Here is a 24,158-nt window from a genome sequence, read left to right on the forward strand (position 1 = left end):
CATCAGGCAACCGCAAATGCGATGTCGAAGCAGAGACAAGAGCGTTTGAAGTACCCGGGGACCTTAGAGACGGTGAAGGTGATTTATTCACGGCGAGCAAGAACCCTTTTACGCGATAGTACTGGCATTCCATTTCCGTTCTCTGCTTCAGATGCTCCTCAAAGGTTTCATCATCCAGCGACTCCAACTCGATCTGTACTTTGTTGAATTCAGCCCACAGCGTAACAAGGTTTTCAAGGCGCACTGGAACCTCAGTCTCATCTTCCTGCTCATCGTACTTGTCCACGAATTGCTTGATGAGTGTAAACGACGACGAAATACTGCGTAGTCGCAGCTTGAGGTATCGAATGCGGCGTTCGTTTGAAGTCATGGTCTGCAAACAAAAGACCGCCAAGCTCAAACGATACGGGTGTAGATAATTGGAAATCTAATTACCTGATATAGGCAGTTTAATGCCTTGTAGTATATCAACGCCAACTACACTGGCGGGACAGCAATGCCCAAGATGGCGTAATCCAAACGGTGATTGGCGAATACCACGTGGCAACCTCTCCAGAATGTTCCAGAAGCAAGATGGCGGTTCTGGCAGACAGTTCGTTGATGAACGGAGTTCGACGTTCATCCGGCTCGAAGGACCATGTTCCGATACTCAGAAAGGCGGGAGGTTTTCACGGGTATAATCAATTTCTTTCAGGTTCGTGTTACAATTCACAGGTAAGTATATTCTTCCCTTTCAGGTATGATCTTCATCACAGGTAAGTAATGCTAGTCTACATACGATTTATTAATCACCAATAGTTTCTTTTTATTTCACTAACGTGGCTTTAAGCTACTAATTAAACTCTTAATTTATTTAACTTCTTATTAGAGTATATAATTCACAATTTTTAATCTTCACTGTAAGTAGTTCCACTATTCCTCGCTTGATGCTAATCTGCTGGTCGGTATAATCAAAAAGAGTCGCCCTAGACGGGTTTCTTAGGTTTTTATATTGACTGAATCATCGGAAGTCATTGATGACACGACTGATGACACATCATCGGTTTCGGTTCAGTGCAGGATCCAATCTGCCTAGGTGGTGAAATTCGTCGATGTAGCCATGATGCAAAAGACAGGTACGGAGAATTGGCTCTTAACGCATGCTGTGCGAACAGACACTTTTAGGCCCCGGAACCGCTAGGACCTGCAAGCCGGCCTCGGCCTCTGATAGTTCCGGGTCTCAAGGCGTACGGGTGTGGGCGAGTTTTCGGAGAAGGAATCCTATCAAACGCTACGGTTAAACGATTTATTGATTGACGGCAAACAAACCTGACTAGGCTTTGGTGGTGACGGGTGGAGGATACTTAGAGCAGCTGGAAGGCGTCCGGGCTGTGGCCGGGTGGCAGCCAGTGAAGCAAAATATCATGACACTCACGTGACACTCCTCTACGCATCAATCGGCTATCGTTGACAGAACGTTTTATCACGCAGTGAGAGGTAGAGCCAGGCAAACAAAAATCATCAGTAATGGTCGCTGCTCACAAGCAAAACGATACACTCGCTGCTGATGATGAAAAGCACAACAAAAACAGTGAAGACCTCTGCAGTACGATGATGAGAAAAAGCGAAACGACAGAAGAAAATGAAAACAATGCAAAAGCATTCCAAGTTCGTCTCGGCAGGCGCGACTGTGTGAGTTACAAACAAAGCAAGCAAAATTAAATGGAAGCACCAACACACTCACATAAGCAAGCAAAGCAGCAACTGCTTCAAAACGAGCACATATGAGTGTCGTGATTGTCGGGAATGACCAGATCGGTGATGGGTCACAATCGAAGACGACATTCATCAGTTGCTTTTTACTTCTTTCGTCAACTTGATGGATGGTCATGAAGAGAACTTCGACGAGCACATTGATAGAAATGTTCAAAGCGTTACTACCATCAGCTGTTTGACGATCGTGATTGTGATAGGTCACAACTTTGGTGGCAGCTGAATTGCAGCCCGTCGGTGGACGGATTATGACCGGGGTTCGATCGGACGATAGGTGCGGTGATCCCGCAATGGTACGCCTTATCACTGTGCACGTGGTCACTGATAGCCAGGTGATCGTCACTATCGAACAATTCGCGATTTATAACAAGCACTAGCAGTGACTGACCGCGGGACGACACACGAGCACACGTCTTGCTACTTCGGTGGTTGGCACTTCACCAGCCTCCGTTATCTGCTCACTCTCCTCCGTTGTGGGCTCAGTCACTCTCTCCAGGGAGAGTTTCCGCCCACACTCTCTTCGAGTTCAGTGGATATCGCCACCACCCACCTGCACTCACCGTTTTGCTGTTCGATCGACTGACCACTTATGCCACCCGCCCACGAATTCAAATTGACCGTTGCAGATGACAATATCATCCCCTAATATAAACACAGCTATATCCCGTGTACTAAAAAAAAAATATGGAAACAATGTTACCCGCCGGTAACAACTTGGTCACAATATATATTCGTTTTTCTTCAGTCAGTTCTCTCACTGTTGCACTTGAAACAAAACTTTTACTTTTGAAGGGGTAGTTTGTATGTTTGCTATTTGAAATACACAATAAAAATCATCAACTGTCAAAACAAGTCCTAGTCCTTATCGAAAATAGTCTCGAAGGTGTATTCATAAATAACGACTGTTTGGTTTGTTCATTTATCATAGAATTGCTCACAGTCACACCCAGATATCGAAAAGCCACCGCTAAATGGAAATGTTAGTAAACGGTTTTTACAAAGAAAATAAATACAATTCACTATCGTTATCAGTTGCATACAATACAATGGACAATACACAACACCTACTAGACAAAGAACAGGATGGATATGGCATTTAAAACCGTTCCTAATCCTAATTTGTATTTGTTTAGCTCTCATTTTGAAATGGTAGGTATGCAGTAAAAATATAGAGAAAAAAAAACAAGCCCGAATTGCGTTGCTCAATAAGCATTATAATGAAGAAATTAAATAGCAAAATCTCAGTAACGTGAAGGCTCTATACAGCGAACAAAACCAGGGCGTATGCAATGAAGTTGCTATTTGTGTACATCTGTGCGGATTTTCACTAAATTCGCCTTCGCCTGCAGAAACTTATTTCAGTGACAGTGATAGATGGTGCTCTGGTTTATGTTCCAACTATACATGTTTTGCGTTCATGTTTTTTAAGCTCAATGTATTGTTGTACTAGGTAAGAATTCCTACCGGGTGAATTTAGCTGACACAATCAGCACTTTTCTTTCGCTCATACGACACAATTCATTGTGCTGTCAACCAGGAGCAGACAGTAATTGCTGGCCGGAAAAATGTATGCAGAACCAAAAAACAAAAAAAAAAACTTAAAGGTGCTGATTGTTTCTGATTACGAAATTCTGCCAATCAGTGCTGAGATTCGTCATTGTCATTGCTATATTGACAACATTATTTTTCACATGGTCACTTGTAGAATTGGCTCTCACAGCCTTCATCAACATACATTTCATTAATGTTTTCGTCAATGGCAAAGATTCACTTGGTTACAAAAAGTGTAATTCCATGCATTATTCTTAACATTGCTGTTATGCAGGCAGTTAAGGACGTAGATGCTTGTGTACTTTAGCGGCTCCTAGTAATTTAGTAACAATTAGTAATTTAGTAACAATAAATCTCATAAAAAAATACTAGACCTGCGTGAAAAACCCAATTCACAAATATTTAAGGGAAAAATTGACGTTTCGAGAAAGAGCATATCTGTCGGTTTGGATCGGTTTTCCCTTCGACGGAGGTGTAAACTGATCGATTTCATTTTACGTGAACTGTAAAGAATGAAAAATGATCCACTCCGCTTCCACTCACTTGCTATAAAAAAATTGTTGTTTGGAATTCGGAAATCATTAGATGATTAAAATTTGTATGTTACACAAAGAGGTTGTAAATTATGTGTTTAGTAGAACTAAAAATTGTCATTGTCAATAGAAATAACAGAGTAGGAAGTGAAATCCAATGCTGATGAAATACATAATACACAAATCCTACATGAAGTGGCTCGTAGGATTTCAACCAGTCCTACGAGCGTTTTCTTACTATCGTCACCGCTTAAACCTTTATGCTGATGCTTTCTGGCAAATTAAATGACACGTTGGCGTGTCGATATCCAATTTTCAACAATGGAATGCGCTTAACGTGGGCAGGTACCAGCTACCTTAAAAGCCAGCGATAGCTTTTCCCCAATTCAATTTACGCAAAGTAAAAATGTTGAAAACTCACCGACAGATAAGATTTTTATATAATTTCCTTGATCCCGTTTCCATTTCCTCCTGCAACCCAAAAGCAAAACTTGTCTTACCTTGATCGCTTTCGGGATTTTCTTGATTTTCCATGAACAGTCGCCGTAGCTCTTCCTCTTGCTCTTCGTTCCACACACCTTTAACACCTCCACCGTTGCCGCTATAGAGAAGAAACGGAAGAAAAGCCCCGACGACGAGCGTCGGAAAAGCAGAAAAATCATCATTTATACACTGTTTGTGGCACACTGACTGGAGGAAAGCGCGTCAGAAGCGTTTTTGCAGCAGATGTAAAGGTACCGACGAGACGAAGCAACTTACATGTTATTCCCGTATATATCCTCGTATCCCATTTCGATTCCGTTCGCTTCCTTAATCGATTTGTAGAACAGCAGTTCAGCGTAGATTTTCGGATTATTCGGTGCCAGCGCGGTAAACTGGCGAACGATATAAACACCGAATCGTCGGAGCTCCTCCTGATGAGCATCTTTGGGGGCGTGAAATACACGTTGGAATATACGGAACAATGACGCCTAGATTGGAACGGGAGAAAGAAAGGTGTGAGAATGGAAACGAGAATGAGAACGTGAGTGAGTGACAGTAAAATGGAACGCAGGCAAAAGGTTAAATTGATGCGATTACTGGCGATGAATATAAAGATGAGAGCCGATTGGTGAGAAAGGGTATGTGAATCTCAGTGTCTGGCACATGAATACATTGGAAAATTAGAATACACCCCACCAGATAAGAAGCTGTGGGTATTGAAGTAAATATAAATTACGGAAATGTCAAATATGTTTTAGAAGGGTCCTGAATTTTTCAGTCAGCTCGCCAGGTTTGAGTCCGTGATTTTTACAGTGATAAGCTATAACAATTATTTTAACACCAAATTAACATTTTCATTTTCATTCTGCAGCGTTTGGTGGGGTAATGGGAGCGCAAGTCAATCCAAAGCCGAGGATAAAGGAAGGGTAATGGCTGAATAGTCTATGCGGACCACTTGAACGCCATGGGATTGGAGAGGTCGGTTATTGAGGGGTTTTGAGGAAATGACACATAGTACTAGATTTGTACTGCAAAATGTAAAGAAACCAAAAATCCATCTCCCACTAAAACATCCATACATAAATTCAGCAATCGACTAAATTTTCAATAGCAACCAAAAATATCCATTAGTACCGTCCCAACGACGCGTTCATCTAGATACAATTGATAAATAGCAGATTTTTAGCGATGGGCCTTAGATCCATAGGCCAACATTAGAGCCATTTCCCCTATATGCTCAATTAATATTTTAAAGCAACCATCAAAATAAACAGAAAATATATGAAAAGGCTAGTTGGCAGTTGCTTTCAAGGCTAGTTGCCTCGCTAAGCGAACCCCTCGCATCCTAACTCTTTTGTTAATCTACTTAATGTTATTAGGCTGCCTAAATTTTCTTTTTTAAGTTCGTTTGATGATTATGATATCTCATTAGCCTAATTTATTAAATAATTGAAATCTCTAATCTACCTAGCCAATTATAACCCATGCTTTATTAAGTACCTGCACTTGTGAATGTAATCTAAAATTTAACGTGTCTCAAGTACTTTTGATTTTGACCTATACCTGTTTATTATATCTTAGTTTGACCCAAGTGACACCTTCAAGTGACTAAAATGTTTCACTTTGAAGTTAGTTTCCTAGCTGATTTTTAAATTATATTGGGTATATGCTCCAACTATGCTCACACGTTTCCACTATGTCGCACCACAATAATACGTATGGGTTTGTCACAATAGAAGCACGCCACAGTGGAAATCCCCAGACATAGTTCAAACACTTATCCCAAATCAAAATGAAGCACATATAAGATTAGTTACAATACCATGAAAAAAAAAAATGGTGTTTAACATTGTTCCCTGAGTAATACCTCAATGAAAACAACAACGAAAGCTTGTCACGCAAGTAGAAGGAGCACTGTTGAGCACTTTCTGAAATATTTCACTAGTATAATTCCCTTGCAAACCCAAATAAATCTATCTGCGTAAAAATAAATAAAATAACAGTGATTTGCGGAAAAACCCACCAGTATCGCACCCAACGTCAGTGCCTATACGTAAGCGTACTACAACGCGGCTCTCAAACAAAGGAGTAACAAGTGTGATACTATCACTTCAGGCTAGAACTTTGGAAGCTCAGTAATCCTCATCACATGCTCATGACGCTATTCTGCCACGGCATGAGCCAACGATACCGGACCAAATCCAACCATCTCCAACGCTCCACTATGAAGCATAAGATTAGGCCCGCCCACCAACGTCCACGTTAAAAACTAGCCAAGAGGAGGGAATTATTTTAACGCCAAATTAACGGTGAGAAAATTTGTTTTCGATGAACCAGCTATAATTTTTCAGTATGATTAGTGGTATTGTTGTAAATTAAAAGTTGGTGTATTTTATTAATTTTTTGCATATTTCCAAGGAAAATTTGATTTTAGCTAAGTTTATAAGCAAAGTAAATATTTTTTGTAGTGGTTGTGCTAACTGAAAAACGATTTCCAGTTAATCAAAAGCAAATTTTCTTACTTTTAATTTGTCGTTAAAATAATTTATATAGCCTTATTACAGCCGGAGATATTTATATTTTAGGTAAACACACTTTTTTTGAGTGAAATTTCATTTTTTAGCAGTATCTAAAAAACTACTAGAGCAAAGTCCAGCAGGCAGAGCAAATTGATATCAAGTTTTGATATCAACATCAAACTGAAATCATAATTTGATTTCAGTTTAGACATTGACAAATTTGATACCAAATTTTGTTTTCATTTTGCTCTACATTTGCTCTTTAAAAATATGTTGTTACGGGTTTGTTTTCATTGCCTTAGCATAACATCAAATTGAATACTTATTTTGTTATCAACAGGAAAAATGGATAACAAATTTGGTTTTCAGTTTGCTCTCACTGATAGCAGAAATAGTTTTCAATGTGATGTCACAGGAAGATATGTTTGCTCTCAATTTTGATATTTTAACCGTTAAAACGATCAAAACGACAGCAACCTGTGTAATCATGAGCAGCGAAATCACAACATCAAATTTAGATTTCAATTTGATCTCAGGCTTTGCTCGGGTTTACAGTCGAAATTGAAAAAAAAAAAAATGAAAAAAAAATGTTAACAGTGGAATTCTGCAGTTATTCATTCATTTAAACTTAGGTAAAATTTTGGTTGATATTTGGTAAAATTGTTCAAAATAATGTGATTGTGTCATGTACAGTTAAATAGGTGATGTATATATCTAAAATATCTGGATCTCTAAATACAAACCTCGTTCCTTTGAATATTTTCATTATCTTGCATCCGAAATGACACAAATCATAAAGTTATCGTTCAATTTTCTATAAAACCTCCCGCAACAAACAATTGTGCTTCTAATAATTTCAACCCAGAAATAACATTACATTTCGCTGAGCTGACTTTTATTGTCTGCCTTCATTCATTTCACAATGAAACCGTAATGTCTAGTGTCTCGAGAGTCATTGCCATAAACGTTGCCTCCCGCCTTGAGAGCACCAGTACCCAAGAAGGGTTGTATTTAAATCCCTTGATTGCAAACTTGGCACACTCAATTACACTTTCCCTGTTTGTGTTGACTTTGGTGGCGAGACTGAGGAGAGTTTTGTTTGCCTAATAGACGCCACCGCCCACCACCATTCACCCAACATCCCTCAGTCCCTCCCCCTCCGTACCCGGAAGAATGTCTGCGTTGCAAATGAGGAAAAATTCCCGCATAAAAAACGGATTAAGTAGGGAACACTTTTCCTATACAATATCCGCCATTCATTTTTCCCTCTCCTCAGCCTTCATATTCATCACCTCCATCCATCATTATCATCATCATCATTGCCGCCATCGTCGTCGTCATCCTAATGGCAATTGAAACAATGTTTTCATGGAACGTCTTAGAGGCGGCAGTAAGTTTTGTCTTGGCAGAGTTTTGAACGGTTTTTAGCAGGGCATGTGCGAGAGTGCATTTTAAATTAATCATAAAATGTAAAGGGGTGTAGAATTTATGCCCACCATTAATTAATCAACGCGTCATTTGCAAAGATGTTGGGTAATTAGGGTGAAGTTGTTTTGAAATTCTCAAAGTGTTGTTTGAGTTTCATAGTATCTACATTGTGTACGCATGTGTATCGGAAAGAATGTATGATTTCTGAATTGCTCTGGTCACATAGTAATTCACAGTGGATCATGGAAAATACCCTCGTAACAGTTTCATTTCACTGACAAATCGAGTATTAAAAACATTCATCTCATCTATCTATTTACTTTTCGGAAGGCTGGTTTGCATATTTATTGGCCCGACCCACTGAATATCGATGTAAAACAGCAATTAATTTTAATTAACCTTCAACGCTGAATATCGTATTGTTTACTGTACGATAATTTCCACCGAGAACGAAACAATTTAAATTAAATATCTATTTTATTCACACCCCTCGCGCGTTCGGGGGAAAAACCGGGGAGGAAAATGATTAATTATTACGTTGTATCATTAACCTAATTTTTGGTCGAGTTTATTCCGTTCGAATGGAAGTTCATACATTACCTATTAGACTGATGCAACTTTTTATATTTTTGTTCCACAGGGCTCAAGCGGAACTAAATCTGATACTGATAATCCTCCCAAAATTTCAACTCATCCAGTTGAAAACGGATTTCAAGTTTATATAGCAATTACTTTGCGGAAATTATTTATTCTCATAAACATATTTTCCTGATAAAAACTTTGAACTTGTAGGAAGTTCAGCTACAGATTTGCTGAAGATCAATTTTTCATTAAAATCCTATTATTAATAAAAATAAAAAAAAATAGGTAGGGTCCAGGTGTGGGAGCTGCCTCCCTGGCGTCGGTAGCATTGGTGCTCAGCACGGAAAACAAACCAAAGAAAAAAAATAAATATTTACTCGTCATCATCATCATCAGACATGTAAACGGGGTAACATTGATAGTTTTTGAAGTAGAGGAAATGTATGTAATGTCAACCTAAATGTCCGTAATTTGGGCCCATACACAAATTCAGTAATTGACTAAATTTTCAATGGTAACCAAAAATATTTATTAGTACCGTCCCAATGACGCGTTCATCTAGATAAAATTGATAAATAGCAGCTTTTTAGCGATGGACCCAATCTTAGATCCATAGGCCAACATTAGAACCATTTCGCCTATATTCTAAATATTTTTTACATCAATTATTGTTTCTCATTTTGTTTTTAAAACAATTACTGAGGATCTTAGAGTCTTTTAGCAAAGAAAGGAAGCTCATCTCTGCTTCAAAAAGTGAAAAATAATCGATGTACTTCAGAAAGCCACCTAGCGGTGGAAAGTACGCTTTTTACACGGAAAATATTGGTAGCATTATACCAGTTTTAAAGACAGGTATAAGTACAGCTTGACTTCTTTAAACCGGTTGTATAACAAATGAAATATTTTTCTACTAAGACAATTCATTCATATAGTACCGTATACGGAAAAGTAGAAAACCGGAAATTACGACACAGGCCAATTGATTTTACTCTCGATATGTACACTGATAAACTGAACTATTCCCATTTTGCTTGAAATTTAATCAATTTTACATTAAACTCAGTTTAATCATATCAAATGATTAAAAATTAATCCTCTCTTTCTAAAAAATAAGCATCTGATATTAATCTCAGTTTAATCATGATTGATAAGATTGTAGATGATATTTTTCGGAATAAATTTTAATCATTTTTGATTCTATTTTAATAATTTTTGATTGAGTTTTAATCTTTTTTGACTATAAGTCAGTATTGAAAAAGAATAAAATTTAATACTGGAAAGATTATATCGATTTTAATCATGCATGACTACTGCCGAAGTAATCATAGCTCGGACACAATAAGGTGAAGCGGGAATAAGCTTAAATAGTAAGCTTATTTGATTTAATTTATCTTTGAGTGTAAGTAAAACATAACGTCGGACAAAATGCGCTGTCTGTCTGTCTGTCGAATTGAAATATGCGTATGGCGGTAACCCTCAACTAGTATTGTCATTCCACTTGGAAGTTGGCTAAAAAGGCTCGAAAAATACAAAAATGCAATCAACGTGATTACCTCTCACTTCAGCAGGCCTGGGTTCAATCCCAATTGGTTCCACCGGGATGTTTTGAGGCATAACATCTCTGGTCCCCATCAACTTATGAGGGTCGATAGGTAGGGTCCAGATGTGGGAGTTGTCTCCCTGGCGTCAGTAGCATTGGTGCTCAGCACGGAAAACAAGATCGACGGGAAACAAATCAAGGGAAAAAAAGCAATAAAACTGCCAAACACAGACAAATGCCAGAGACGTTGAATAGAGACACGCATAGACTGAAGCGAAAAGAACCAAACGAACCGTCAAACGCTGAACCAAACGAGCAAAGTAAATAAACATTACTGTTTGCTCAATTCACCAGAAAGGTATTGTTCTCAATGATAAAAAGTTTTTTTCACGAAATAATTCAGATATCAAATTATTTATTTATTAATTGTTGATTCAATTAAATACAACATTTATTAGTGATGAAAATCAATTTTGAATCGGAACATTTTATTTAGTTTTATGGTAATAAAAATGTTGCAGCGCAATCATTTTTATTACCATAAAATTAAATAAAACAAATTAGTAAAATATGACAAAAGTTATACCACAAATGAAGTGACAGGCGAGTAACTGGCGAAGAAATCAATTAAAATAATGTGGTTCGCTGTAATAGATTTTTTTTAGAAGCTTGTGCCATCAGCCTCCAGATGGGTTAGTATTTTTGTTTTGATTTGAACAAAGTTGATTTTGTGTGCTATGATTTTTGACAGTGTGCAAAGGGTGTACCATTTTGTCTTTTTTTATGCATTTCAGTTTTGAGTAGAGTGAAAGAGATCCCAAGTAACAATTTTGGTTTTATGAGGGTTCTGTAGACCATGATTCAGACTTGTAGAATGCTATAAATCCGCGATAAAATCTGCAATGTAACTTGGGATAGAATCAAAACATTCTAGTACATTTGGTGAAAATGCTAGTACAATCCAGCAGTAGTGTTGCCATGTGGTACACTGAAAAATTGCTACAGCAGGTTCGTCACCAAAGTTTTCGAGACGCTCCGTCTGTCACTTCGTTTGTGGTTATACCATAGAGGTAACTCTAAGACCATAAGGTCCCGAAGAAACGAGCTCAACTTTTTAGCTCAGCTCTGGTACACTCTTCGGTCCCAAGCTAATCGATTCACCCCTCGAAACATAGTAAAAACCAATAACCCCTCATTTTATCGGTCAAACTTTCATAGCAAATCAAAACAAACATTGCGTAGTACTAGAATTTCGACTAGAATGGGATACGTTAATCGATTTGCGTGGGACCAATAGGCTAGTCAAGTAGTGAGCCAATTTAAAATCGTTAGTTTCGTATTGATTGTTGGTTATACTGTCATGGAGCGACTTTCATCTCTCGTCTTAACTTTATTTTTGCAAAATGTTCCGCGCACTTCATTTCTATTCAGTTCCGGTCGATCGTTCTAATTTTCTCAACAGCATTGCGGCACTGCATGAAAGTCAATTGATGCCACTCAAAGAAACATGTTTACCAGTGACATTGCCAAAAGATCCCTCAAAAACCGTGCTGCTGTTTTGACAGAAATTTTCTTTGCGCGTCTCTTTCAACTTCTCTGACAAATGCGAGCTCAAATCACAAAAAAAAATGTATTAAAATTCATTATTGACGTTTATTCATTGCACGGTAACTTTAAAGTACCCATTTATGATTAGAATTTCTCCCATTTTGTGAAAAACACAATTATGGCAGTAAGCTCCAACTCGGATTTAATTTTAATACCGTCCCTGTTTGGATACCTGCTAATTTTTTCCTTAGAGTCGTGTTGATCAAATCTGATGTCGACATCAAAGTAGCCAGACATTCTTGATCGGGATTTTCCCGAGGATAATACCATAGAGGTAACTCTGAGACCAGAAGGTCCCGAAGAAACGAGCTCAACTTTTTGGCTCAGCTCTAGTACTATCTTCGGTCCCAAGCTAATCGATGCACCCCTCGTAACATAGGAAAATCCACGAACCCCTCATTTTATCTGTCAAACTTTCATAGCTAATCAAAACAAACATAGTGTAGTACACAGCAAAAAAAGTTGTTGAATATTACATCGAAACTGCTACAACCAGGTCAATCCATCGGTTGTGTAATATCACATTGTACGATGTACATCGATTTTGCGAACAAAATTACATCCAGTGATGTAATATTGTATCTGCTTTTTGCTATTACATCATTATTTCATACATCAGCTTGAATTACGTTGATCAATATTACATTTTTTTGCTGTGTACTAGAATTTCGAAAAGAATGGGGTAGGTTAATTTATTTGCTTGGGACCAATAGGCTAGTCAAGTAGTGAGCCAATTTAAAATCGTTAGTTTCGTATTGATTGTTGATAGTTCCGGCTCGAGCTTACCACCATAAATAATTAATAAATTGCCCATTAATGAGTAACTGTAATCCACAAATGAGTAAAAATTATTCATTGGTAGATAACCGAGAGCATAACACCAACAATCAATACGAAACTAACGATTTTAAATTGGCTCACCACTTTAGTAGCCTATTGGTCCCAAGCAAACGATTAACGTACCCTATTCTAGTTGAAATTCTATTACTACACTATGTTTGTTTTGATTCGCTATGAAAGTTTGACAGATAACATCCGGGGTGTTTGGATTCATGCAGAACATGCAGGGGTGAGTGAAATAGCTTGGGACTGCTTGGGACCGTTGTTCTGGTACTGAGTGAGCCAAAAATAATAATGATTTTCTTCGGGACCCAGTGGTCTTAGAGTTACCTCTATGATAACACATACTCATTCACGAGCTCGTTTACAAGCTTATTAATGGATAATGTGTGATATAATAATTTATCAAACTGCATGTAATTTAACTCATCATTGAGTATTTTATAGTTAGCGTGTGATTGACGTATCTGTGAAACAAAACGCAAGACAAAACGTCAAATAGCATCAAAACATCAACATTTGTGAGTTGGTGTCCTCGGCTCCAGGAAAATTTTGATTGATCTATTTTCTTCACATTTCTTTATATCGTTGCAAAAACATACACTGCTGTGATTGTTATTATATTTGGTAGATATGCAATACATTACATCTTTTAAAGCCTTCCTAAGATGTATTCATACTATTTCTGCTACATAGTTTGATACTTAAAGGAGGTCATCATCTGTTATGCAGCATAGCAACCACATCAAGGAATATGTTTGCTATTGAATTATTAACGAAAGACAAAGTCGATGAAGAGAATCAATCAAAATCACTTGCACCCTGTTGTCTCTAGTCCCTCTAGTTGAGAGCAAGCGTAAACTTCTAGTTGGGGCACAATAGCCAAAGAAGAAAAAGAAGAAGATTACATTTTTCTATAAACTATTTGGCACAAATAGCATGAAGCATGTTTGCAAAACTGTCGTTACATAATTAGAATATCGAATGAATCTTGAAATGAATAGATAAATGTAGACAGGACCTCTTGAAATGTTAATCTAGATATGGCCAGCATATGCATAAATACAAAAAAAAAATTTGTACTCACTTTTGTGAGCTTTAAATCAACAGTTCGTATTAAGCAGGATGAACTGTTAAGCTAACGGTCATTTCAAAACGTAGTCAGAAATTATACCGTTTTATGTCAGATTAAGTTGGCATAAACGAACACGCTTAATATAAAATGATTAGAGGAAGAAATAATCGATGTTGATTTTTCAATCGTCAGAGTAAACACTTTCTGGATCAGCGTTTGCATAAAGTTGATGTTCCTTTCTTTGCTTTTAGTCTTGTGACCGAACATCAGTATTTTGATTTGGGGTTACTTTGATAATGCTCGATGAATGTAGAATAACATGTGTGAATCTAAAACAATTTAGTTCAAGAAATATGACATTTTGTATGAGTGTATAATAGGATGGGTCATTATGATCATTTTTTCAGAACAATGTTTTTTTGGTTCCATCTGGGGTCCCAAACAACTGTGAGAAACTTGGGGACGATTGGTTGTAACCCGGCTTTCCGCATTGCGTTTGAAATTTGTATGGAAACTAGTATGAGAAAACCTACTTTTTTGCATCTTTATTACTAGGGACCACAATTTTGCACAAACCACGCATCTAAATACGTTAAAGTATAGCCCAGAAACTGCCTAACAACTTTGCTAAAGAATGTATGGTGCTAGAAGGTATCTAAAAAAAAGTTATAGCTGTTCAAAGATCAATGTTTCGAATTTAATTCCAAAAATCCCTTTTTCTGCCAACACTGTCGGTGTACCAATGAAAGTCAGACTCCAAACTGAAATAACTTCGGAGTTTCTTATCTTATTGGTTTGGTATGTTCATATAAATTATTGAAAAACAATTTTTTAATCTCATAGGTATATTAAGTGATGATGGGGGGGGGGGGGGGTCTAACTATACCCCCGCCTTCACTCATTTAAATAGAAGTAAAGCTTCAAACTGCAATATATCCGGTGTTTCTGATCTGATTCAAAAATATGTGCTCCATTTAATAGGCATAGTTAGATATGGGGGGGGGGGGCGTCTTACTGTATCCTTTTCGCCCCTCACTTATACCAATGAAAGTAAAGATAAAAACTAACATAACTTCGGAGTTTCCCATCTCACGAGTAGGATGGGTTATTCAAAAACATTTGCTCAATCTCATAAGAGTAGTTGTAAAGCAAGTAACCCCAGTCCTTTCCCAACTCTTTTGGTGCAATGTACAACGTCAGATATATTCACATAAATGTAATTGGATTGTAATGATTATATTTCATTTAAATATATTCTACGATTTCTCAGGGTACTTTTTTCGATACTGTTTTAAGCTCTGAAGCAAATATTGCTGTTGAACTAGGTCTCGGGTGGATTTCTTGATAAGTCAAAAACTAGCTTCACCCCTCATTCAGCCATATCGTTGACGACCATCAAGGAAGCAACTCGTTGTATCGTATTGAAATAATCTGTATCATTACTACACTCGTTTGCCGGTTTTTGCATGAAGCCGGTCGTAATTTCGAAAAGGAATCAGCACTGTTAGAAATGACGTTTGACTTGGGAGTCCAACTGAAACGTAGCTCACTTAAAGATAGCCCAACAAGCGAAATACAACTGTACCTGTGTCTGAGACGAAACTGGTGAAGACAGTTTTCGTTTTATCCTGTGTTTTTTTTTTTTTTTAATTTTGATGTACGACTACTTCTGTGTTTTTTATATGCGGGTGGCCTTAATGGCAGTTTAATATTTCAAATAAAAGCTTTATATAGAAATTTAAAATTTTCCAACTGCTAATAATTCAAACAACATCTCCTCACTAACAAATGAACACCATCCCTCTCCAAAGAGGAAGTTTGGTAAAGAGAGATGAAAAAACCGATTTACTATCTACTCGCTATCTACTTTTTATATGCAATTTTCACACTGCCGTACTCTAACGGAACGATCAACTCTAGACTTTCATCTCCTCCATCTATCGTATAAAAATTACCACTTTAGTCTGTTATTTGAAATTAGCATCTTCAACTAAATATTTTTTGTTTTGAAAACTGCATATAGTAAGTCCCCCCCCCCGCTCTCTAACTACGCTTTTGAGATTGAGTAAATGTTTTTGAATAATTCAACCTGAACATACCAAATCGATAAGATAAGAAGCTCCGAAGTTGATATGAATGAGGGAGACGGGGTATATTATAACCCCCCCCCCCCCCCCCTTTCCAACTACACATATTAGATACAGCTATTATTTTTGAATAATTCATCTGAACATACCAAATCAGTAAGATAAGAAACTCCGAAATTATTTCAGTTTGGAATCTGACTCCCATTGGTACACCGGCAGTGTTGGCAGAAAAAGAGATTTTTGGTGTTGAATACAAACCATAAATATTTGAATTGTTATAACTTTTTTTAGGGCCTTCCTCGACTATATTTGTGCATACTTAGTTGCACTGTTCATTACAGTGTTTCAGCGTTATATGGAAAAAAGTCAAAGTCTGGAATTTTAAACGCTACCCCCTGGAATGGTAGTTTTGGGGGTCAGAAACACCCTGCCAAAATTTGAAGTGATTTGGTTCACGGGAACCCCTCGCTCAAACGGCTTGAAGTTTGTATGGGGAAAATCGACAAAATGTATGGGGGAGCGAGCCACTTTCACATTCGCGGCTCTAGGTGGCGCTGTAGTGGGGGGTTCTTACCATTATTCAGCTATGCCTGGACACCGAATTCGCTGATCGGAAAACGGCTTGGAGGGATGAAAGTATATAGTCTAAAGTACAAAAAAACGTGAAAAAAAAATTTGATTTTTTGAAAAAAAAAAGATCGGGAATACCCCCTTAAGCTACAATATGGAACCAATGTTTCTAATTCGGAAAAAAAGGCAGAGAGTAAATAAAATCATTACATTCTATTATCAATGTTACCCGCATTATCAAAGATACCCCGTTTTACTACTATGTCACAGTGTTTTTTGTGTGAAATAGGTACTTATTTGCATGGTAGTGAAGCCCGTGCCGAAAGACAAAGAAACCAACACGCTTTCGTTCGTGTCTTCAAAATAGGACTCGATCCTTCGCTTAACAACAAAGCACTTGACCCTGCTACTTGGCCTGAAGGACTGTTGTTTCGAGAGTTCAAGGATTACGGGTCCCACAAATTTCGTTTCGCTCTGAAGACCAAAAAACCAATCACGCCGTTAGTACCGCCGGAAGCTTCATCATCCCCGATTATTCCCATTATGGATCTGAGCTGATCTCTTCTAGCCCGGGACGCAATAAATCAAGCTATTTGGAAGACCTTCATCCCCCCATTACAGTCCAGCCTCTCCTGCCAGCGCTCTTCAGTCGTTCCGGCCCTGTGTTTGGGTGCGAAGATGGGGTCTTCCACACCGCTTCAACAGGCAAGTACACAATCGATTCAAACAATTCACTTCCGGTAATGCCCATCGCTTCTAGCCGTTCATCGCCATCAGATTTGTTTACAAACATGGATGTTTATGGCATATCCAGTTAATCAACATTATCATCGTCAGCACTTATGTCACCGGGATACACGCCTGCAAATCTCACGGAAGCCCCTAATCCCCTCGTCACAGTCGAGCCACTCCTGCCAGCGTCCATCAGTCATCCCGGTCCTGGGTACGATATTGGTAAAGGGGTCTTCCAGCCTGTTATCTCAGGCAAGTATACACTCATTATGAACGTCTCACTTCCGGTAATGCCAATCGCTTCCAGCCGCACATCGCCAGGATATTTCAGTTCAAGCTGTCGCCGTTGCTTCTCAGATGATCTTGGCGAATCCAGTCGAGCGTTGTTCCCTACTCTCGCATCATCAGCACTGACGCCGCCGGGATGCACGCCTACAAGCCTCACGGAATCCACTAATCCCTTCGCAACAGTCGAGCCACTACCGCCAGCGATCTACATCCATCCCGGTCCTGTGTGCGAAGTTGGTGAAGGGGTATTCCACTCTGTCGCAGCAGGCAAGTACCCCCACAACATGAACATTCCGCGTCGAGTAACGTTTGTCGCTTCCACTGTGCTCGGCAACTCACTTCCACTCAGCCACACGTCGATGCATCACAGATGTTCCAGTTCCGACCGTCACAGCAAACCCAGTCAACCTTAAAACGTTCCATCAATGCCAGGGGGATAATCCCCCCGCTGCTCCTGAATTCGAAACGAAAAAAACATCTTCTTAACTTGATTGAAGATGCTAATTTCAAATAACAGACTGTAGTGGTAATTTTCATACCACCCATCCCTCTCCAAAGGGGGAGTTTGGTAAAGAGAGATGAAAAAAACCGATTTGTACCTTCCTTAAAAGTTGTCCTAGCTCGCTTGTCTAATATCTATATACAATCTTCACACTGCCGTACTCTAACGGACCTATCAACTCTATGCTTTCATCTACTCCATCTATCGTATAAAAATTACCACTACAGTCTGTTATTTGAAATTAGCATCTTCAACTATGTAAATCGTTGACTTCACGTAGAAGTAATACTAAAAACATATAGTCAAAGTATCTTCTTAACGCCTCATTTCTGTGTACTATCAGAATGTTAGAGGCATGCGAACCAAAATTATGCAGTTACGTTTGCTTCTTTCCAGCTGCGACTACGATGTGCTCGTCTTCACAGAAACTTGGCTTCGAGCCGATATTGATAGTGCTGTAATTTCATCCGACTATACATTTTACCGTTGTGATCGTAGTGCGTTGACTAGCCAGCATTCTCGCGGAGGAGGAGTATTAATTGCGGTCAAAGCTCATCTCAACTGTGAGGCTATTTCACTGTTGAATTGTGACCACCTTGAGCAAGTCGCCGTCCGTGTACGATTGGATTCTCGGTATCTTTATTTTGTCACTATTTACCATCCACCAAACTCATGTGCCGACCTGTACTCTGCACACGCTAACGCAGTACAGCATATTGTATCTCTGGGTTACTTCAACCTCCCCAATTTGCGTTGGCTATTGAACGAGGATGTAAATGGTTTCATTCCCTTGAACGCTTCTTCCGAGCATGAACAGGCACTCACTGAAACTATGTTTGCTACTGGTTTGCAGCAAGTTAACCGTTATGTGAATGCGAACGGAAGGCTTCTCGACCTTGTATTCGTCAGTCTTCCAGAGCGACTAGACCTCATTGAACCCACCACGCCTCTGTTGCCGGTAGACAATCACCACTTGCCTTTTGTTTTGCTGTTCGATGAGAGTGTCGACGATTTAGTAGTACAGAACGAGTCGGACGATAATCTTTACTACGATTTCCGCTCGTGTGATTTTGGCCAGTTGAAAACGGCTCTAGCTGCCATTGACTGGGATTCCTTACAGCTAACCGGGCCATTGGATAGAACATTATCAGCATTCTATGACAAGCTTTATGCAGTGCTTAACGACTATGTTCCTCGGAAAAGACGATCGTTCAATTCAGTTTTCAGCAAACCATGTTGGACCTCCGAACTACGGCATCTTCGTAACATCCTAAGAAAAGCACGTCACCGTTTCTTCCTTTCGAAGTCTGAGATTCTATTATCCACGTACGATAACTACTTACTCAGGATCCAGGACAGCGTAAAACAAAACCCATCGTGCTTCTGGGATTTCGTGAAAAAGCGGCAAGCATCTTCTCGCATCCCATGCAACGTTACCTTCAATGATGCCCAGGCTAATACAAATGTGGATGCTGCAAACCTTTTCGCCATGTTCTTCGAGAGCGTTTTTAGTAAAGTGTCACCTGTACCAAGGCGCGATTGCTTTGCTCACGTTCCTTCGCACAACAGCAACCTACCCGTTATTCAGTTTTCCGCAAATGAAGTAGTAGAAGTCATCGATGAGCTTGACATCAAAAAAGGACCTGGGACGGACGGAATACCACCCCTGTTGCTGAAAAACTGTTCAAGAGAACTAGCGAACCCAATTGCTCGCTTATTCAACCGATCACTTCACGAAAAAACCTTTCCGACAGCTTGGAAAGCTGCTTGCATCGTTCCTATTCACAAATCTGGCAACTGTAATCAGGTGACAAATTATCGCGGCGTATCTATACTTTGCTGTCTCAGCAAAGTGTTTGAAAGACTGGTGCACAACGTTCTATACAACGTAGCGTCTTCAATCGTATTTGATGGTCAGCATGTCTTTATGAAGCATCGTTCTACAACAACGAACCTCATGTGTTACGTCACAGCACTGTCTCGCGAAGTAGAAGAGAGGCGGCAAGTTGACGCGGTCAGTGTTCACTCGGCTGTCGACAAAAGCAGGCCACTCTCAATGTGTGCTACGCGATCGTCTGTTTTCTCGGCAGCAACCATTGTGTGGTCCTCCTCATTGTTCTTCATCAGCAGTTCTTTCGGTCGATGCGTCGTCGACTTTGGAAAGCAACCGTTTCGTGATGAGTGTGTGAGTGCTGACCACGTTTTGCGTCCATTGCTACAATGGACGCGCTCTGACCCTCGTTGGCGTATAACAATTTGCCATACAATGAAACTACTGGAAGCGGCTCCAGTTCTGATGGAGGAGGCTTTTTGGATAGCGGAAGATAAAGTGTTTATTGTGTTGTACCTTTTGACTATAGCGTTAAGATGTATTGTATAGTGACCATGAATCCTCGGCTCTGTTAAGTTAATTCGGTTGAGCCTTATCAAATAAATTAATATACAAAAAAAAAAAAGTTGACGCGGTGTATGTTGACTTTGCGAAAGCCTTCGACACTGTACCGCACATTCGAGCCGTGGAAAAACTGAAGCACATAGGTCTTCCAGATTGGATTACAGAGTGGATACATTCGTACTTGTGCGATCGTACTGCATATGTTGCGGTCAACTCGGCTCGATCCCGCACTTTCAAAATCACGTCTGGTGTACCCCAAGGAAGCGTTATGGGACCATTAATATTCAACATTTTTATAAATGACCTGTGTCTGCTGCTTTCCTCGTTTAAGCTTTCATTCGCTGATGACCTAAAAATGTATCGTGTCATAGCTTCTCTTCCGGATTGTATTGCCCTACAAGAAGATATTGATACTATACTGGTATGGTGTGGCGATAACGGCATGCGGGTCAATAACATGAAGTGCAAAGTTATTACCTTCGGTCGCTGCAATAACCCCGTTCTTCATCAATACAAAATGGAAACTGTATCATTGGAACGTGTGTCGTCCATATGTGACCTTGGCGTTACCATCGATTTGAGGCTCAGATTCAACGAATACGTGAGCATTACCACTGCCAAAGCTTTTTCTGTGCTGGGATTCATCCGTCGCCACGCTTCCGAGTTCACCAACATCCACGCTTTAAAAACTCTCTATTGCTCGTTGGTTCGTAGAATTCTGGAGTACGCTGCTCCGATTTGGTCCCCTTATTATGTAGCTCATGTTCTCTCGATTGAACGGGTGCAGAAAAGGTTCTTACGGTTTGCACTGAGACAACTTCCTTGGAACGATCCGACCAGTCTTCCTCCTTATTCTGACCGATGCAAGCTCATAGGATTGGAACCACTATCTGTCAGACGAGTAACGATGCAGCGGCTATTTATTTTCGATGTCATTGGAGGATCTGTAGATTGCCCTGAACTTCTCGCACAGATCCCGCTCAACATTCCTCCTCGACGGTTTCGGAGCTCAGCTTTAAAAGCAGTCCCATACCACAGAACAAACTACGGCTACAGCAACCCTTTCGATTCGTGTCTTCGCTTGTTCAATGTTGTCTGTGACGAATTCGGTTTTAACTTGACTAAAAACGTTTTTGGAAATAGGATTAGTAGTAATTTCTAGTTTATAAGTAAAATAGTTCAGTCTGTACGACTAGTCGAAGACGGTGATAAATAAATAAATAAATAAATAAATAATTACAACTAATTCGTCTCACAGTCCAAAATGCACTCTTTGGGTAAAGTGTCCCCCCCCCCCCCCCTCCCGGGTTTCAATGCTTTCCTATTCGTGATTTTGTACTTTATGTGCAGAAATGCTCGATAATGGCGGAGTGAGAACTACACACGGCGAAGACGAATCCAGTATAGCCAACCGGAATTTCAAAATGTGGAGCCAAACGGACATACGTTTCGATTGTGGAGAGTATTGAAATTACTAAGCATTATTTAATCAACGACTATCAGAGAATTGTGTTTTATGTTTTAGAAGGGCTATTCAATAAATAAATAAATAGACGGATTTCACGCCAACTCGTCTTCGGAGTTGGCAGCACCCTCTCAGAACCTTATGAAACTTTGTGGGTGTGGAGACTTAGCAATTTTAAGCAACTTTGAGTACTTATTTTTTTCAAAATTTATCTCGCCTAACATTTGATAAGGGTCAAAGTTTTTTGTCGATTTTTTTTTCAAATCGATATAGCTTAAAAATGACAAGCCCTACAAAATAGTGATGTATGGCGAACTTTTAGCAAATAATCTGAAATTTTATAAAAAAAATTAAATAAATTAAAAAATTGGTTTCTACACTCTAAAAAAATATATTTAAAAATTAAAAATGGTACCCCTCAGATTTGCTTGATATTTTTTCTCATGAAAGGCAATATAATTACCTAACTTTTCTTCATACATCGCAAAGTGGGCGCTTTTAAGGAAAAAAAGTAGTTCGAACAACAACTTTTTCATGTTATTTTTTTTTTAGCGTGTTTCACTCAAAGTCGAATAGTAATACGCGCACAACCTTATTAAAATCCGTTGAAACTTAATGAGCATAAAGATTTTGACCTTTTGATAATCTGGGCGTGCTTAAAACAAAAATCTAGCCTAACATTTGAAAGGGCCTAATACAGAGGATTTTCCTGCATTTCGAATGGTGTTTTAATAAATGAAAACTCTAGTGTTTTTGTTTAGTGCATAATTTATTTTCCTATAATTCTCCATACATAATTTGAGTTTTTCATTGATTATTAATCTATCGGAAACAGAGTGAAATTTTTCGGAGTTTCCTTTGAATGTGAAAATCGCTTAGTAGAAATTATGTTTTGAGAAATAGGTACAAAACAATGAAATTTTTGTGTACCAGGTATAGTTTTTACATGACTGAACAGCTCCTTGAGTTCATCGGACATCTTTGATCATTTGATATGAAGCAGAAGTTCAATTTTGTTATGCTTGTATCTGTTTGTTTAACTGCCCAGTCATACAGTTCTTGTGGAGTTGTGATTGTGTTTCCATAATCTCGAGCAAGACTTGCTCTCTTTGCCATTCGTTTGAGAGTTCCTCCAATTGCGTCACATGGGCCTTTCCCATGAGACGTTGCGAAGAAGTGCCATTCTGCTTCCAATCCATACTTGGACTTGAAGTTGCACAAACTGGCAAAATTCTTTTTATTTTTGTAATGAGCCGCTGCTCCATCTGACATGAAAGTAATTTTTGTGAAACTAATAGATTGTTTAATGAAATCTAACAATTTTGATATAAATAATTGAACTGCTATTGTATCATGGGTCAATACTTCTGAAATAATAATTAGCAGATTTTTCCATTGTTGTATATATAAACACTTTTTCGTTTCAACAACTATGCAGCACTACACTTTCAACAACTATGCACTACAGCAACTATGAGCATTGTTGTGATATCACCAAACTTAAATATTAGATTATGTCGGTAGAAACAGACTGCGGTGCTTTAAGTTTATACCTTATATCTCTCATGTGACTACCTGCGTTGTTATATAACTGCTATATAGCAGGTAACTTAACGATTATTTTAGGCATGCCTTAAATAATCGTTAAGTTACCTGCGCTATTATATGTATTCACTTGAGAGATGAGGTATAAACATATATGCATATTGCTTACTAATGGACACACCTAATACATAAAAATAAATGAATGATTATTTTTCTAATTAAATTAATCACAAATACATGAATTGAAATCTTTTCATGAATAAAACATACTAAGTGATTTTTACTTAGTTTACCTGTTGATTTGGAACAATTTGAGGGTGGTTTTATAGAAGTTGGATAGAGTGTATGCATATATTATAATACAATCCATCACAGGAAAGTGCAAACCATGCTGAGATGGCTGTTCCTCATTAGAACGTTTTGTTCTGAACTCTTATTGGACGATTTGCAGGTAACTGCTCTGTACCCTTTTCAAATGTTAGGCTAGATTTCGCCCAGATTATCGAAAAGTATACCCATAAAGTTTAATCGAATTTTAATAAGGTTGTGCGCGTATTACTATTCGACTTTGAGTGAAACACGCTAAAAAAAATTAACATGAAAAAGTTGTTGTTCGAACAACTTTTTTTCCTTAAAAGCGCCCACTTTGCGATGTATGAAGAA

General features: G+C 38.7%; 1 protein-coding gene across 1 annotated transcript in view; it reads right to left on the reverse strand.

The window, feature by feature from the left end:
- timeout overlaps window positions 1-24,158 on the reverse strand; it is a 201,977-nt gene that overhangs the window by 10,006 nt on the left and 167,813 nt on the right. The window contains exons 12-13 of the mRNA XM_065238478.1: window positions 4,596-4,807; window positions 4,337-4,437 (exon numbers count right to left, since the gene is read on the reverse strand). Of these exons, the coding sequence (XP_065094550.1) occupies window positions 4,337-4,437; window positions 4,596-4,807 (313 nt within the window). The remainder of the gene's footprint in view (window positions 1-4,336; window positions 4,438-4,595; window positions 4,808-24,158) is intronic.

Source organism: Ochlerotatus camptorhynchus, unplaced genomic scaffold (genome assembly GCF_037179485.1).
Source record: "Ochlerotatus camptorhynchus isolate MF236.1 unplaced genomic scaffold, CSIRO-AGI_Acam_v1.1 ptg000794l, whole genome shotgun sequence".
Taxonomy (NCBI): Eukaryota; Metazoa; Arthropoda; class Insecta; order Diptera; family Culicidae; genus Ochlerotatus; species Ochlerotatus camptorhynchus.